The following is a 17,330-nucleotide window of genomic DNA, read 5'->3' as shown; positions in this document are numbered from 1 at the left end:
GAGGGGAGGGACGAGCGAGGATCGATGGCCCGGCATCGATCAGTGGGGGCCGGTAGCCGGTGATCGGTAACCAAGGATCGATGGCCGGTGATGCATAAGCGAGGGCTGATAGCCGGTGATCAATGACCAGGAATTGCTAGGCGGTGATCGGTAACCAAGGGTCGATATCGGTGCTCATTTACTGAGACCAATAGCCAATAGCTGGTGATCAATACCGAGCACGGATGGCCGACAGGGCAGGGACGGGCTGGGAGGTATCGGGGGGTCCCCAGGGCAGGAAGGGCCAGGGGGGCCCTTGGGGTCAGGGGTTATTTAGTGTTGGGGGTTATTTGGGGTTTGGGGTCCCATGGGGTCAAGGGTTATTTAGGGTTTGGGGTCCCATGGGGTCACAGGTTATTTAGGATCAGGGGGTTACACAGGGTCACAGGGCCCTAAGAGGGTCAGGGGGTCCCATAGCGTTCATGGGGTCTTATAATGTCACAGAGTCCCATTGGGGCAGGAGCCTATTTATGGTCAGGGGGTACCATGAGGTCACAGTGTCCTGTAGGATCAAGGGGTCCCATAGGATCAAGGGGTTATTTAAGGTCAGAGGTTATACAGGGTCACAGGGCTCTATAGGATCAGGGGGTCCCATACAGTCAGGGGGTCCCAGAGGGTCACAGGGTCCTATAAGGCCACAGTGCCCCATAGAAGCAAGGGGTCCCTTGGGTCAGGGGGTTATTTAAGGTCAGGGGGTCCCACGGTGTCAGAGGGCCCCACAGGATCAGGGGCTCCCACCCATTCAGGGGGTCCCACGGGGTCCCAAGGTCACCTGTGCACAGGGGGGTCCCTTGGCAGCCGCTCCGAGGGGCCCAGGGGGGCTCTGTGAGGTCCCCAGACCCACCCCCCCTCCCCTCCCCGTCCCGCCGTGCCCTCGCTGCCCCAGGAAACAGCCAAGACCATAAAACTTCCCAATCTTTATGGAGCCGCTTTCACGTGCCGGGGGCGGTAAAACCGGGCGACCTTCGAGCCGCGGCCCCGCGTCCCACGCGCCGGGGCCGTTCGGGGCTCAGCGGGCGACGGTGACGCGGACGCGGTGCCAGGCGTTGCTCAGGACCCCGCGCAGGTTCCAGATGGGCCCCACGGTGTCGGGCTGCACGTTGTAACTGGCGTCCACGGCCTTGCACACGATCTCCAGCTCCGCGCCCGCCGCCACGGGCGCCCGCAGCTCCCACAGCACCCAGGCCCAGGCCCGGCCCGGCGCCGGCCGCTCCCCCGCCAGCTCGGCCGCCCGCCACGTGCGCCCGCCGTCCAGCGACACGTCCACCCGCACCACCCGGCGCCCGCCGCCGCTCCACGCGTAGCCCTTGACCGCCAGCTCGCCCGGCGGCACCGCCGCGCCCGGCCGCGGCTGCGTGATGGCCGACTGCACCGGCAGCTCCTGGATGGCCGGCGCCGTCCGGTAATCCACCGTGTCCCAGTCCACCGACGGGCAGAAGCCCTTGTAGTCGTTCTGCTGCCAGTGGCTGGGGCTCTCGGCCGGGCTCACGGCCACGCGCCGCAACCACTTGACGCTGCGGGCGCCCACCACGCCGGGCACCACCACGCGCACGGGGAAGCCGTGGTCGCGCGGCAGCTCCTCGCCGTTCATCTCGTAGGCCAGGAGCACGTCGGCGTCGGGGCTGACGGCGCGCCCGTAGGGGATGGAGGCTCCGTAGGGGGCCCCCCCCACGTCCTCGTCGAGCCCCTCGAAGCAGACGTGCCACTCGCCGTCGCGGCGCTCGCCGAAGCCGGCGTGGAGCAGCACGTCCCGCAGGCGGGCGCCGCCCCAGCGCGCGGTGCTGATGGCCCCGATGTCCCAGGGCAGCCCCTTGACGGGGCGCACGCGGCTCATCTCGGCGCGGCGGTTCCCGGCGCACTGGAGCGTCGCCGTCACCTCGTGCTTCGGGAAGCGGCTCCGCAGCTCCGGCAGCGACAGCGACAGCGCGCGGCCCCCCGGGCCCTCCACCCGCAGCCGGTACGAGCGGGGGTCCACGGCGGGCACGGGCAGGTGGTTGCGGGTGAAGAAGAGCTCGTTGGGCGTCAGGAAGCTCTCGGTCAGGAGCTCCGCCGGCGGCTCCGCGTTGAACGGCTTCAGGCTGTTGACGCGCATCCCCGGGTGCCGGGGGGGGTCCCCGGCGAAGGGGTCCTGGGCGGCGTCGGGGCTCGGTGGGGCCTCCTCGGGGCTCAGCTCGCCCACCTTGTACTCCCGCAGCAGCTCCAGCACGTGGGGCTGGCTGTGCACGGCGTAGAGGGCCCAGAAGGGCTCCAGGGCCCCCCCGGCCGCCAGCAGCACCTTGTCGGCCCCCCCCGGGTGCAGCTCCACAAAGTCGGTGACATCGAAGACCTCGGTGCCGTGGGTCACCCACACCCGGTCCCCAGGGCTGCGGTGCCGCCGCACCTCCTCCCGTGTGTACACGGGGTACCGGGGGGCCGGGGTGGCCTGGGCTGTCTGGGCGCTCTGCGGGACCCCGACCCCGTCAGGGGGGGACGCTGCGCCCGGGGACCCTTCCCCGGGGCTCCCGCCCAGGACTTTGGGGTGTCCCCCCAAAATCAGGCCCTTGCTGAGGTGACCCACAGTTGGGAGGGGAAGGGGCAGCCCCTGCCCCCTCCCCAGCTAAACTCACTGTCTCCGTTCCAGAGAAGAACCGAGGGGGTCCCAGAGGATCCGGATCCTCCCCCCCATCCCCCGGTACCGTATCCCTCAGACCCCGCTGGCTCGGTGCCGTTCCCCCCACCCCGGGATCCACCCCTCGCCCCGGTGCCACTCCTTTCCCCCGCGATCCACCCCCCGGCACCACCCCCTTCCCCCGCGATCCACCCCCCCGGTTCTCCATCCCCGGGACCTCGTTGTCCCGGTGTCACCCCTTTCCCAGGATCCAGTGCCCCCCCCCCCCGGGTGCCACCTCCTTTTTCGGGATCCCCCCCCGCGGTGCTGCAGCCTCAGGACCCCCCGTCCTGGTGCTGCCCCTTCCCCGGGATCCCCCCACCCCGCTGCCTCCGTCCCAGGGAAGGACCCAGGGGTGTCACCCCTCCCCGCAGGACCCCCCCCGGTGCCGCCCCCCCGGTGCCGCCCCCCCGGTACTTCTCCCGCCATCCCGGCGCTCAGCCCGCCCGGTGCCGCTCACCCTTCGCCGCCGTTCTCCGTAGGCGAGGACGGCCCCGAGCCCCAGCAGCGCCGCCAGCACCGGGGCCGCCCCCCGGCGTCCCCCCCCGGCCGCGGCACCGGCGGCGAACCGGGAGGAGCCGCGGCGGAGCTGCGTCAGCGGCGGGAGCCTGCGGGGACAGCGGGGGCTCACACCGGGCCCCGGCGGGCACCGGGGAGCCCTGACGGGGCGGGCGGCTCTTACCTGCGCCCCACGACGGCCCGGAGCAGCAGCATCGCGGCGGCTCCTGAACGGGAGAGAGACGGAGAGCGGCTGGAACGGTCACCGGACGCCGTTACCGGGAAGCGGCTCCGGTGACGCTCCCGGGGGAAACAGGAATCGGGGACATCCGCGTGTGACAAACCCTCCTCTCCCCCCCGCCAACCCCAGCCTGTCCCACTCCCAGTTTTCCCACCGCCCGGTCCATCCCAGTCCCGGTGCTCCCTCCACCAGCCCGGTCCCGGTTCTCCCCCCTCCCCAGTCTCAGTCTGGCCCCGGTTCTCCCCCCTCCCCAGTCCCATCCCGGTCCCGGTTCTCCCCTCTCCCCAGCCCCAGCCCGGTCCCGGCCGTGTCCCGGTTGCCCCCGTCGCCCACCTGCGTAACGGTTCCGCTCCCGCGACGTCTCAGCGGCGCTGCCGCTTTAAGAGGGGGGCGAGGGGCGGGACCTCAAGGGGGGTGAGCCCCCTGACCACGCCCCCTCTGTTTACCTTAGCGGGGCCGCGTGGGCGTGGCCTCACCGGAGAGTGGGCCCCACCAGCCCGGGCTTAAAGGGGCAACAGCGGCCCCAGCCCTTGGGGGGTTTAAAGCGGCCCCGCGGTCGGGTCTCCGCGGGCAGCGCTGCCCCGGTGCCGGTACCGGTTCTCCCGACAAGGTCAAAGCCCCGGCGGCCGCCACCCAACTGGGAGCTCCGATAAGTCTTATCAGGGCAGAGCCGCGATCTCACACCGGCTGCTGGCACCGGATGGCTCCGGCTCCTGCCCCGTGCCAACAGCGGGTGGCTGCGTGGTCCAAGTCACCCCCCCCCGCCCCAAACCCCGCCCTGAGCACACAAAGTTCTTTATTTTTGTTTTCCTTCTGTTTTTGTTGTTCGGTTTGGTTTTACTTACATTAAATACATCGGTAAATTAGCGGCCGAGTTCTGTTACCACGATTGTTATTTCACTGCGATGGAGGAGCTTTCCCAAAGCAAAAATAATAACAATAATAAGAGAAAAAGCAGAAAAAAAGAGGGAAAAAAAAAGAGTGAGAGAAGCTGCAGTGTCCCTCATTTGGTCCAGGGTTTGGGCTAGAAGATGGGGAGGGGGTCTGGGGTCCCCAGCCCTTGTTAAATACGTGTCACCCACTCGGGGGGCTCCCAGGCCGTGACATGAAGCACTGGGAGCACCAGAACGGTGGCCAGAGGGTCCCTGGGGGGCTGCCCCGGCAGCGGGAGGGGCTGAAATCCTGTGGGCTCTGCCCCCGTGCTGGGGGGCTTCATATGAGACTGGTCCCTCTGCCCCACAGCCACGGCCCCCCCAGTTCCCCCGGGCCCGAGGGGTCCCCAGAGCCCCCCACGCTGCCAGCAGGGAGCCAGGCCCAGGTGGGTGCTGCCAGTTTGGGGTGTCCCTGATTTGGGGTGTCCACATTTTGGGGTGTCCCCTTGTGTGGCAGCACCTGGGACGGGGGACCTCGCCTGTCCCACCCCACCACTGAGGGTCCCTCCAGCTCCAGAAGTTCCGAAGGGAAAAGCAGAGGGACAAGGGGAGGGTGGTGGCACCGCTGCCCCCCCGGCACCCCCCGGCCACACGAACAGAACCGAGGTGAGTCCCAACAGGACATTTCACCACTAAAGTGCAAACCAGGACCAGGACAAACCGTGGAGATCGGTGGGAGCACCAGGGGGACGTGGACGTGGGCTGGGATCACCAGGAGCAGGGGACAGCCTGTGGGGTGTGGCCAAGGTCACCGAGGTCAGGATGAGCAGGGGGACATCGCCCGTGGGGCAGCCACAGCTGGGATCACGTCACCTGTGGGGTGGCCACCAGCATCACTGGGGGGATGTCACCCATGGGGTGGGATCACTGCGGGCACCTGGGGGGGCCACCACAGCCGGGATCACCAGGGGGACATGGTGGCCACAGCTGGGGTGACCGTGGGGACACCACTGAGGGGTGGTCACAGCTGGGGTGACCATGGGGACACCACTGAGGGGTGGTCACAGCTGGGGTGACCATGGGGACACCACTGAGGGGTGGTCACAGCTGGGGTGACTGTGGGGACACCACTGAGGGGTGGTCACAGCTGGGGTGACCGTGGGGACACCACTGAGGGGTGGCCACAGCTGGGGTGACTGTGGGGACACCACTGAGGGGTGGCCACAGCTGGGGTGACCGTGGGGACACCACTGAGGGGTGGCCACAGCTGGGGTGACTGTGGGGACACCACTGAGGGGTGGCCACAGCTGGGGTGACCGTGGGGACGTGCCCACAGAGCCATAACACAGCGGAGTGAGGGCGGGCGCTGGGGAGGGGTCGCCTGCAGCGCTCGGGGTCCGGCAGGAACCCACTGCCCCCCTCCCAAAAAAAGTCCCCAGGCACTTCCAATCTTCCATCAAAAAGGCCACCTCGGAAGAAATGAAGGACACTGCAGCTTCCCTCTCCCCGACAGCCCAACGGGAGAGAGGAGGGGGGAGAAAATAATAAAACTCCGGAGAAATCCGTGCCAGACCCTCTGGAAAAGCCCCGTCGGCTCCGGAGGGCTCTGGTTCCGGCCGGTTCGGAGCTGCCGCCCCCCGGGACCCCCCCCACGGGGTGGGGGCAGGAGGGGGCAGTTTGGGGAACCCAGATTTCCCAAAGCAGAGAGGGAGGGGGAGAGGGGGAGATGGAGGGAGGAATCCGAGCGTTAGGGCGCTATTTGCACCTATAATACAAAGTGAAGAAGAGTTCGTTGTTTCTCAGAAGTTAAGTCCCAGCTGATCTGGCTCCGCTGCCTCCGGGGTGGTGGGTGGGGTGTTGGGATCGGGAGCCGGTGGGATCAGGTGCCAGGTGGGATCGGGTGCCAGGTGGGATCGGGTGCCGAGTGGTGGCTTCGAAGCATTAAAAAGTGCAGTTAGAGGAGCTCTGGGAGGGTCCTGGTTCGGGGGTCTCGGTGCCGGGGTGGAGGTGCGGCGTGGACGGGGATGGAGGTGGGGTCTTGGCTCAGTTGCTACAGCACTGGCTCCTGTTCTGCTGGCTCTGCTCGTGCAGGTCCACGCCCCGGCTCCGGCCCCCGGCGCCGCTCGTGCTCTGGGGCTCGTTCTTTGGCAGCTTCTTGGCTGGAGGGGGGACACGGGAGGTGGGACTGGGAGGTGGGACTGGGAGGGGCGACCCAGCTGAGTCACCTCAGCACAGAATCCCAGAATCCTTGAGGCTGGGAAAAGCCCTCCCAGCCCATGGATCCCCCCTGTGCCTGATGCCCACCTTGTCCCCCAGCCCAGAGCTCTGGGTGCCACCTCCAGGCCTTCCTGGGACACCTCCAGGGGTGGGGACTCCAAACCTCTCTGGGCAGCCCCTGCCAAGGCCTGAGCACCCTTTCCATGGAGAAATTCCTCCTGATGTCCAGCCTGACCCTCCCCTGGCACAGCTGGAGGCCGTTCCCTCTTGTCCTGTCCCTTGTTCCCTGGGAGCAGAGCCCGACCCCCCCGGCTCCCCCCTCCTGTCAGGGAGCTGTGGAGAGCGAGAAGGTCCCCCCTGAGCCTCCTTTTCTCCAGTTGGGCCCTTCCCAGTGAGAAGGAGCCGCTTCCCTTTGCGCTGCTCCCTCCCAGCCCTGGCACAACCCCCCCTGCCCTGCTCAGCCTCCCAAAAAGCCCGTTGGGGGTGGGACAACCAGCCCCCCCGTGCCCCCGGGGAGCCTCACCGATGGCCAAGAAGAGGTCGTTCACATTCATGGCAGTCTTGGCCGACGTCTCCATGAACAACAGGCTGTTGTCGTCCGCGTACGCCTGCGCCTCCTGCACGGACGGGACCGTCAGCGCCGGCACCTCCCGGCCCCGGGAGCGCCCCCGGCCCCGGGACCCCCAGGAGGCCCCTCACCTCATACTCCACCATGCGTTTGCTGGCCAGGTCAGCCTTGTTGCCGGCCAGGGCGATGACGATGCTGGGGCTGGCTTGTCTCTGCAGCTCCTTCACCCATGTCTTCGCCCGCGCGAACGTTTCCTGCGGCAGAGCTGGGAATTCAGGGACGATTCCCATCCCTGTGGGGACACAGGACCCCCCCGAGCCCCTGCCCCACCTGGTTGGTGATGTCGTAGACCACGATGGCGGCCTGGGCGCCCCGGTAGTACATGGGGGCCAGGCTGTGGTACCGCTCCTGCCCCGCCGTGTCCCAGATCTCGAACTTCACCGTCGTGTCGTCCAGGCACACGGACTGGGTCAGGAACGCCGCTGCCGGGAGGGGGGGGTCAGTGACGGCCGGGGGAGCCGCCCCTGCACCCCGGGTCCTTCCCCGCATCCCAAGTCCTTCCGGGGAGCCCTCCCTGCGCCCCCGCTCGCGTCCCGGGAGGGACTGGCAGCCTGGGCTCGTGTTCAACGGGACTCACCCCCGATGGTGCTCTCCTGGTACTCGTGGAACTGCCCCTTCACGAAGCGCAGCACGAGGCTGGACTTGCCCACGGCCGACTCTCCCAGCAGCACCAGTTTGAACTGGCAGATCTTACTGGCCTGGGACTGCCCGTTGGGCCTGGCGGCCCCGCGGCTCGTCATGGCCCCAGTGCTGCCGGACCCACTGGAGAGCTGGGAAGGCACCGATCCCTCGGCTCTCCTGGGGGGAGAAGGGGAGAGCCCTCAGCACAACGCTCCCCCAGGGCGGGATCATCCCCACGGGATCCGTCCCCGGGGGTCTCCCCCCTCCCCGGGGCTCCCCCCGGCACGGGGCAGGGACTCGCCGGCCACGGCCGCGCTCCCCGAGCTCCAATTCCCGAGGGATTTCCTGGAGCAGCTGGGTGGGAAGGAGCTAATCTGGGAGCCAGGCCGCCGGGATCCGGCAGCCGAGGAGGCTGGGAGTGAGTCAGCACTCCTCCCGCTCCCCGAGCAGCCCCAGCCGGGACACGCCGGAGCCGGGAAGGGGCGGCAGGACGGCGGCTCCAGGCCCGGGAGATGCCACAGTGGCTCCGGCTGCCGGCCGGGAAGAGGCTTTGGAAAACTCCCCGGCTCTTCCCAAACGTCCCCTCGCCCTGGTTTGGGGGTTTTTTTTGTTTATTTCTCCCCGGTTTTGCTTTGTTTTCCACTCCCGACTGGAGTAGCAGGGGCTGATGGTGCTGCCCAGGTCGGGGTTCAGAGCACATCCCCCGGGATGGAGCACAACCCCTGCACATCCCCCGGGATGGAGCACAACCCCTGCACATCCCCCGGGATGGAGCACAACCCCTGCACATCCCCCGGGATGGAGAACAACCCCTGCACATCCCCCGGGATGGAGCACAACCCCTGCACATTCCCTGGGATGGAGCACAACCCCTGCACATTCCCCGGGATGGAGCACAACCCCTGCACATTCCCTGGGATGGAGCACAACCCCTGCACATTCCCTGGGATGGAGCACAACCCCTGCACATTCCCTGGGATGGAGAACAACCCCTGCACATCCCCCGGGATGGAGAACAACCCCTGCACATCTCCCGGGATGGAGAACAACCCCTGCACATCCCCCGGGATGGAGCACAACCCCTGCACATTCCCTGGGATGGAGAACAACCCCTGCACATCTCCCGGGATGGAGAACAACCCCTGCACATTCCCTGGGATGGAGAACAATCCCTGTCAGCGCCCGGAACACGCGGCTCTGGGAGGGGCACTCGGAGACCAACCGGGAGCCCCGGGGTCACCGGGCAGGAGGAATTCCTGCCGGGATTGTGTTTGTCTCGGGATCTAACCTCGCTGTGCCCAGGAATGCTCCGTCCCGAGCCCGCAGCAGATTCTGGCGGGGCCAGGACAGGGATCAGAGACCAGCCCAGGCAGAAAGTTGTTTGTGGCCAGTTCCCCTTCCCGGGAGCAGGGATCCAGCCGGATCCCAGCAGGAAACAACTCCAACCCCAGCACAGATCCAACCCGGCTATCCCAGAGAAGGGGGTTGTTCTGTTCCCCCCCAAGGCCCGGCAGAGCCCTGGGAACACGAACTCCTCCACACATCACTTCCCGAGGCACAGGCAATGCTACAACCCCCAAAGCACTTTTTCCAGGACCTCTGGGTCCCGGTGGATCCCGGCTTTCTGTGGACTCCCAGCACCATGGGGGCTCCTCCTCCACAGGGAGGTGGGAGCTTCCTCCTCCCCCCTGCTCCAAGGGGAGCTCCAGGACGGAGCCATCCCTTCCCCACTGCTCCCCTCAGAGCCCCTGGACACCTCCTGGAGCCCCTGGACACCTCCCGGAGCCCCTGGTTTCCTGGAGGCTTCAGCTCTTCTCACACCTGGGGCTGGATGGCCCCATCCAGCTCTGGATGGAGCCAATGCTCCAGGACGTGTCCATCCCCACCTGTGTTGGCCACACGGATCCAGGAGATCCCAGGGATCCTCTGAGGGATCATGGGAGACACAATCCCCCAGACTCGGATTCCCTCAGAGGGAACTTGGATTATTGGGCCATCAGACCCATCAGTTCCCACCAGAACATCCCAGCTCCAGGTGGAAGGTGCCCACACCTCAATCCCAGGGATTCTGCTGCCATTTCGGGTGTTCCCGTGCTGTCAGCTGCTGGATCCACGGAGCGAGGCAGCACGTGGGGATACCAACCCTGCTCTCCCTGGCTGCTGGAGCACTGGATGCCCCCTGAATGGAACCCTGGGATCCCTCTCTAATGGAATACTGTGATCACACCTTGATGGAATGCTCGGATCCATCCTTGACAAAACACTGGATCCTTCCTTGGTGAAACACTGGGATCTCTTCTCAATGGAACACTGGGATCCCTCCACAACGAAACACCAGGATCACTCCTCATCAAAGCACTGGGATCTCTCCTCAATGGAATACTGGGATCTTGCCCTGACAATGGATCAACCAGGGCTGTGTCAAGCCACAGGGATCCTGAGGGGCCTCGCTCCAGCTCCCCCAAAATACCATCTGGTGCAGCCCTTCCTAAAGGGGACTGAGCTGGGACAGAGCTGGGACAGAGCTGGGATGGAGCTGGGATGGAGCCGGGACGGAGCTGGGACGGAGCTGGGACGGAGCTGGGACAGAGCTGGGACAGAGCTGGGACAGAGCCGGGATGGAGCCGGGACGGAGCTGGGACGGAGCCGGGACAGAGCTGGGACAGAGCTGGGACGGAGCTGGGACGGAGCTGGGACGGAGCCGGGACGGAGCTGGGACAGAGCTGGGACAGAGCTGGGACGGAGCTGGGACAGAGCTGGGACGGAGCCGGGACGGAGCTGGGACGGAGCTGGGACGGAGCTGGGACAGAGCTGGGACGGAGCTGGGATGGAGCCGGGACAGAGCTGGGACAGAGCCGGGACAGAGCTGGGACGGAGCTGGGATGGAGCTGGGATGGAGCCGGGACGGAGCTGGGATGGAGCCGGGACAGAGCTGGGACAGAGCTGGGACAGAGCTGGGATGGAGCCGGGACGGAGCTGGGATGGAGCCGGGACAGAGCTGGGACGGAGCTGGGATGGAGCTGGGATGGAGCCGGGACGGAGCTGGGATGGAGCCGGGACAGCCCGTCACTGGGATTGCGACAGCCCGGCCAGTAACGGCTTTTCCTGTTGCCACCCGGGCTGTTCCTGTGGCCCAACCGCGCCCTGACAGAGCCACGTGGGGCTGGGACCACCAGGACCGGCCCCAGCAGTGCTGGGGTGGCCACAGGGACCACCAGGACCGGCCCCAGCAGTGCCAGGGGGCCCGGGGGGAGCCCGGCCTTGGCCACAGGGCCGGGACAGAGGAGCCAGGACTCGGCTGTGAGGGACTGACGGGCACCCCGGGGGAGGGAAACCCTGGGATCCCTCCCTAATGGAACACTGGGACCACTCCCCAGTGGAATACTGGGATCACTCCCTAATCAAACACTGGGATCCACCTCTAACGAAAAAGTGGGATCCTTCCCCAACAAGACACCAGGATCCCTCCTCAGTGGAACACTGGGACCTTTCCTTAACAAAACACCGGGATCCTTCCTCAATGGAACCCTGGGGTTCCTCCCTAATCAAACACTAGGACCCCTGATTATTGAAACGCTGGGACCCCTCCCCAGTGACACTCCGGGATCTTGTCCCAGCTCCAGGGATCTGGCCGAGCCCTGGCTGTCCCCCAACCCCTCGGGCACAGTGACCACCCGGCCCCACCGTCCCTCCCCAATCCAACCACATGCCCAGGGCCCCCCGGAGAGGATCCTCATCCTCCCAGAGAGATCCCAGGGGATCCCTGGAGGGGAACAGGAGATTCCCTTGGGACAGAATCCACGGATGTGCTGCTCCAGGAAGGGCCAGGCACCTCCGTGTCCTGATGGCTCTGGGGGGTTTGTGCTGCTGGAGACCCACACTCCAGGGACAGGGAGCACCCTGGGGGACAGGGAGCACCCTGGGGGACAGGGAGCACCCTGGGGGACAGGGAGCACCCTGGGGGACAGGGAACACCCGAGGACAGAGAGCACCCCGTGGCTCAGTGGAGCCTCAGTGGAGCAGGAGAGGCCCAGGGAGCCCCAGCTCAGGGTGAAGGCACCCGGGGACCCCCATTCTGGAAGAACCCCGACTTGGGGGGAGCCTCAGCTCTGAGGGTTCCCAAATTCTGGGGAGCCCCAGCTCGGGGGGAGCCCCAGTTCAGATCCCCAGCTCCAGGGCAGGGACTGGGAGGAGGGATGAGCACCCGGCAGGGAAGGAGTCGGGGCCTCCCCCAGCCCCCCCAGAGGAGCCCCCCCAGCGCAGGGATAGGGCAGGAGCTGGGGGGGAATGGGGGGGGTCTCCCTGTCCGTGATTCACCCCCAAACTCCTGGAGCAGCCAATCCCACACCGGGAATTCCTACCAGGACTGGGACCGGCCCCAAACACGGGGGGTCCCACAGCCCAACCCGGACCCCCCTCCCGGGGAGGGGCCGGGGGGCTCCCGGTGCCTCTGCCCGGGCCGGGGAAGGGAGGCCCAGAACCGGCCAAGTGTGGGGAGAAGTGCCCCAAAAACGGGCTAAACACCCCCAGAACGGGGTAGAGACCCCCAGAACGGGAGGGGGGGGTAACGACCCCCGTACTGGGGAGGAGGAAACACCCCCATAGCGGGGAGGGGGGTAAAACCCCATAGCGGGGCACCGCCCGCTCCCCACGGGAAGGACCCGGCCCCGACCCCGCGACACCTCCGGGAGGGGGTCCCGGCCCCCCCAGTTCTTCCCCAAACCCCGCCCGGGGGGTGGAGCCCCCCCAACCTCCCCCAGCTCCCCGGGGCCCGCCCGTGCCCGCGCTCCCGCCCCGCCGTGCCCCCCCCGCTCCCGGCGCCGCCCCGGCGGTGCCGCCCCCCCGGTGCCCCCCCGGTGCCCCCCCGGTACCTCCGGTCGCTCCCGGCGCGGCCCCGAGCGCACAAACAGCGCTCAACCAAACCCTGCTGCCGCGGGCGGGACCGAGCGGCGCCACAGCCAATCAGCGCCGCACCCGCCTCCGCGCCGCGCCAATGGGAGGACGGGCCAGGGCATGGCGCCCCGCCCCCGCGCGGCTTGGCAAATGGGTGGCGGCGAGCGGGGTAATGGGCAGGGAAACGGCCAATAAGAAGGGAGGGAGCGTCATGAGGAGGCGGGACCTAGGCTGAGCGACACGGCATGGGACTAATGGAGCCGCGCAGGGGGCGCGGAGCCGACAACAAATAAGGTGACCTAAGGGGGCGGACCTCGAGAGGGCCAGCAGCCAATGAGAACGCGGGGAGATGCAGCCTCGCCTAATCACAGGAGGTGGTTCCCGTGACTGACAGGAGGGGCCGCCGGAAGCCGCGACCCATGAGCGCCCCGCCCATGGCTGGGGGGCGGGCCCACGGCTAGCCAATCGCGACGCTCCAGGGCGCACGGGGGCGTGACCTCGGGTGCCCCCGGGGCTGGGGGGACACGGGGGGGTTTGGGGGGCAAAGGGGACACGGGGGGGCCCTACGGGGGGGCCCTACAGGGGCACATGGTGGGGACGGGGGGACACGAACAGGGGAACGGGGGGAAGGTCTGGGTGCCATTTGGGGGGCCCCACGGGCAGAGGGGGCAATGGGGGAGTGATGTGACAGATCAGGGGGCGACGGTGACACAGTCCCCCCCCGAAATCCCCCCCGCCCCCCCTTGCAGGCACCACACGCCAAGTTCGACATTTTGCTACGAAAATTTGCAGAAGTTACAAAAAAAACCCACGAGGGGGGAGGGGAGGGGCAGCAGGGCCCCCGAGGGGGGGGCAGGGGCCCAGGGGGGGACAAGGGGGAGTCCCCATCAGTGGGAGTCCCCCGGGATGAAACCAGTGTCCCACCCCCGCGGGGCTGAGACGAGGCAGGGACAGACCCCCCCATAGCACCGAGCTCGGGGACAGCGAGGAGGGGGAGGAGGATGGGGGGGGACACAAAGGTGCTCAGCCCCCCCCGTGCTGGTCCCAGAGACCCCCCAGAGGGGCCATTAAGTGCCAAGAGTCCAGGTTGGGGGGGGGCCCCCTGGGTGCTGTGGGGGCGGAGCAGGACGGGCCTTGGGACCCCCCCTGTCCCGGTGGGGGGGGTCTGGCTCTGCTCTGGGGGGGCCCCTGGGGTGGGGGGGTTCTCAGAGGCGCAGGTGGGGGACAGCTCGGGTGACATCCTGGAAAAAGGGGTGTCCCAGCGCCGCCTTGGCGGAGATCCTCTTGTTGGGGTCGTAGTGCAGCATTTGCTGGGGGAGGAAAGGGGGTGAGGGGGCGGTTGGGGGGTCGCACACGCCCCCCCACCGCCCTGAGCCCCTCACTCACCGCCAGCAGCTTCCGCCCCTCCTCGTCCAGCGGAGGCACCACTTTGCCGAAGTCCTGGCGGGCCCATTTCGGGAAGCTGGGCTTGTAGTCGGGCATGGCCGAGACCCCCGGCCAGGCGGCCTCGTCGGGGGTCCCCAGGGTGCGGAAAATCCGGAAGAGCTGGTCGATCTCCGAGTCCCCCGGGAACAGGGCACGGCGGGTGATCTGGGCGGGGGGGGGGGACCCCAGAGTCACCTCGGGGGGGCCTGAGCACCCTGGGGGGGACCAGAGTCACCCGGGGAGGGTCTGGGGACGCTCAGGACACACCCAAGGGACCCCAGAGTCACGCTGGGGGGCTCTGGGGACCCCCTGGGCACCAAACCCTTGGTCTCATCCCAGGGACGCCCATTCTCCCACCCCCTACCCCCCCCTACACTTCTGAGCCCCCCCAGGCATCCCCCCTGTGCAGAGCTGGACCCCCAGAGGGACAGGGGGTCTCACATCGGGCCCTGCTCCACCCCCAGCATGGCCACGGCCCCTCCTGGGGGTCCCTGGGACCAGCACTGGGGGGGCTGAGCACCTTCATCCCCCCCCTCCTCCTCGCTGTCCCCCAGTGCAGCACCAGGGGAGGTCTGTCCCCCAGGGATGGGGGTCACACGCGGCCCCCACCCCGTGAGCTCTCACACCAGCCCCTCGTGACCCCCCTGTCCCGGATTTCCGGGGGCTGTGGTCGCCCGCGTGACGTGGGCATGGGGGGGCCTCACATGATGTCCCCCCCGGACCCTCACAAAGCCCCTTTGTCACCCCACACCCTGCCGACGTCAGGGCTGCACCCCGGGAGCCGCTGGGCTGACCCCCAGGGTGGGGGGAGCACAGCCCAGGGGTCCACAGTGTCACACCAGGGGGGTCTGGGGACCCCCAGCACACACCCTGGGGAACCCCAGAGTCACTCTGGGTGGTCTGAGCACCCTGGGGGACCCCAGAGTCACTCTGGGGCACATCCAGGGGATCTCAGCACCACCCTGGGGGAGGGGGTATGGGGGACCCCCAGGGCACACTCCCAGGGACCCCACCGTCATCCTGGGGGCTCTGAGCACGCTGGGGGGGCCCAGCATCAGCCCGGGGGGCTCTGGGGACCCCCGTGTCACCCACCATCTCAGCGAAGATGCAGCCCAGGCTCCAGATGTCCACGGCCGTCGAGTAGTACTTGCAGCCCAGCAGGATCTCGGGGGCTCGGTACCACAGGGTCACCACCTGCCACACCCGGGGGACGCCGTGAGCACCCCTGACCCCCCCAGCACCCCCAGAGCCCCCCCGGCGCCCACCTCGTGGGTGTAGGTGCGCACGGGCACCCCGAAGGCGCGGGCCAGCCCGAAGTCGGCCAGTTTGATGGCGCCGTCGGCGTTGATGAGCAGGTTCTGCGGTTTGAGGTCGCGGTGCAGCACCCGGTGGGCGTGGCAGAACGCCAGGCCCTGCAGCAGCTGGAACAGGTAACTCTGCGGGGCCGGGGGGGTCAGCGTGGCCGGGACCCCTCCCCCAGGCTGCTCAGCCCCCCGGGACCCCCGCTCGGGGTGAGCTGGGGCCTGCCCGGGGGTCCCCACAGCCCCCCGGGTGACGATGGGATGCCCCAGGATGTGCCATGGGGCACTCCAGTGTCACCCTGGGGGGGTTTACGGACCCCCTGGGCACATCCTGGGGGACACCAAGGGACCCCAGAGTCACCCCGGGGGGGTTTAGGGCCCCACACCGTGGCCCCCTCCCACCTTGATGAGGGGCAGCGCGATGCCGCTGAGGGACGAGGAGTCCATGAACTTCTTCAGGTCCTGGTGCAGGAACTCGAAGACCAGGTAGAGCTTGTTCTCCGTGTGGATCACGTCCAGGAGCCTGAGGGAGGGGTGGGCAGAGCCTGGGCCACAGGGCCCCCCCACAGCCCCGGGGCTTGGCATGGCCACGGGGCTGTCACAGCCAGGGGCACGGGGGTCCCAAGGCCTCAGCTCCCCATGGGGCCACCCCACAGCCACAGTTCCCTGCATCTCCCCACGGCCACGGGGGCCCCCATGGCCACGGCTCCCCCCAGCCGGGGTCCCCTCACAGCCACGGGGCTCGGCACGGTCCCAGGGCTCCCCCCAGCCCCCACTCACTTGACGATGTTGGGGTGGTTGAGCTCCTTGAGCAGGGAGATCTCCCGGATGGCCGTGCTGGGGACGCCCTCGGTCTCCCTGTGGGAAGGGGGGGTGAGCCCCGGGACCCCCGAACCCCCCGGACCCCCCCGGGACCCCCCACTCACGTGTCCAGGCGGATCTTCTTGAGTGCCACCACCTCCCCCGTCACCTTGTTCCGGGCCTTGTACACGACGCCGTAGGTGCCCTCCCCGATCTTCTCCACTTTCTGGAAGTTCTCCATGGGGGGGTCGCGGGAGGGGCGGCCCGGGGGGGGACCCGCGGGGGGGGGAAAGGAGGGTCTAGGGGAGGGAGGGGGTGTCCCGGTCCTGGAGGAACCGGGAAAACAGTGGGGGGGGGGAACAGGAAGAGGGTGGAGGGGAGGGGGTATGGGGGTGGTCCCAGGGGGGTGTCCCCGGGGGGAAGGAGGCTGTCACCGGAGGGGGGGGGTGCCGGAGGATGTCCCGGGGGTGGGGGTGTCCCGGCGCTGGGGGAATGTCCCGGGGGGTGCCGGGGGTGTCCTGGGGGTGGGGGGGTCCCGGGGGTGTGCCGGAGGTGGGGGGGTCCCGGGGGTGGAGGGGGTGTCCCGGGGCTGTGCCGGGGGTGTCCCGGGGGTGTCCCGGGGGGTGTGCCGGGGGTGGGGGGTCCCGGGGGGGGGTCCCTGGGGGTCGCGGGTTCCCGAGCGCGGCCGCCGCGTCCCCCCCGCGCGCGCGACAATTGTCGGGGGGAAGCCCCGCCCCCCGCCCTTCCCGCCTTCCGCCGGCCACGCCCCCCGCGCCGTCCCATTGGTCGGGCCTGCGTGACGTCACCGCCGACGCGGGAGATCCCTTAAAGCGATACCGGGGGGTCCGGGATCGGGATCAGGATCGGGACCGTGACAGTGACCGGGACTGACACCGGGATCGGGATCGGGACCGCGCAGGTTCCTGCCGGGACCCCCGGCCGGGAGCCCACTGGGTCACAAGTGGGCTCCCCGCGACCACCGCCAGGGATTGGGTCCCCCGACACCGAACGGGGTCCCGGAGACCCCCTGGGTTCCGGGCGAGGCCGATCACCGGAGGAAACCCGTGCCAGGCTCAGAATCACCCCCACGGGCGGGGGTGGCAGCAGCGTGGGGGGGGACACGGGGCAGCAGCACCGGGCGGGGGGT

At 68.5% G+C, this 17,330-nt stretch overlaps 3 protein-coding genes across 4 annotated transcripts; all 3 read right to left on the bottom strand.

Annotated features, from left to right (window-relative positions):
- Positions 1-941: 941 nt before the first annotated feature.
- SUOX (sulfite oxidase) lies at positions 942-3,937 on the bottom strand. 2 transcript variants are annotated; one of them, XM_027725750.2, is made up of 4 exons: positions 3,759-3,937; positions 3,369-3,411; positions 3,147-3,294; positions 942-2,479 (listed from the first exon to the last, which is right to left on the bottom strand). In XM_027725750.2, exons 2-4 carry the CDS (start codon positions 3,398-3,400, stop codon positions 1,049-1,051), a joined length of 1,611 nt encoding a protein of 536 aa, XP_027581551.2. In that variant the 5' UTR covers positions 3,401-3,411; positions 3,759-3,937; the 3' UTR covers positions 942-1,048. The 2 variants fall into 2 exon arrangements, with proteins under 2 accessions (XP_027581551.2, XP_039236016.1); XM_039380082.1 differs by lacking the exon at positions 3,759-3,937 and having other exon boundaries at positions 3,369-3,539.
- A 283-nt stretch (positions 3,938-4,220) lies between these two features.
- Positions 4,221-12,719, bottom strand: RAB5B (RAB5B, member RAS oncogene family). Its single transcript, XM_027751324.2, has 6 exons — positions 12,635-12,719; positions 7,720-7,940; positions 7,413-7,564; positions 7,214-7,336; positions 7,038-7,131; positions 4,221-6,456 (listed from the first exon to the last, which is right to left on the bottom strand). The coding sequence occupies exons 2-6, from the start codon at positions 7,880-7,882 to the stop codon at positions 6,341-6,343; spliced, it is 648 nt and encodes a 215-aa protein (XP_027607125.1). The 5' UTR covers positions 7,883-7,940; positions 12,635-12,719; the 3' UTR covers positions 4,221-6,340.
- Positions 12,720-13,420: 701 nt separating this feature from the next.
- On the bottom strand, positions 13,421-16,673 carry CDK2 (cyclin dependent kinase 2). Its single transcript, XM_027751323.2, has 7 exons — positions 16,309-16,673; positions 16,163-16,240; positions 15,785-15,905; positions 15,347-15,517; positions 15,174-15,275; positions 14,043-14,246; positions 13,421-13,966 (listed from the first exon to the last, which is right to left on the bottom strand). The coding sequence occupies exons 1-7, from the start codon at positions 16,422-16,424 to the stop codon at positions 13,862-13,864; spliced, it is 897 nt and encodes a 298-aa protein (XP_027607124.1). The 5' UTR covers positions 16,425-16,673; the 3' UTR covers positions 13,421-13,861.
- Positions 16,674-17,330: the final 657 nt, after the last annotated feature.

Source organism: Pipra filicauda, unplaced genomic scaffold (genome assembly GCF_003945595.2).
Source record: "Pipra filicauda isolate LSUMZ 115617 unplaced genomic scaffold, ASM394559v2 scaffold185_size1782982_pilon, whole genome shotgun sequence".
NCBI classification, from domain to species: Eukaryota; Metazoa; Chordata; class Aves; order Passeriformes; family Pipridae; genus Pipra; species Pipra filicauda.
This window is presented reverse-complemented; position numbering and strand designations above follow the sequence as displayed.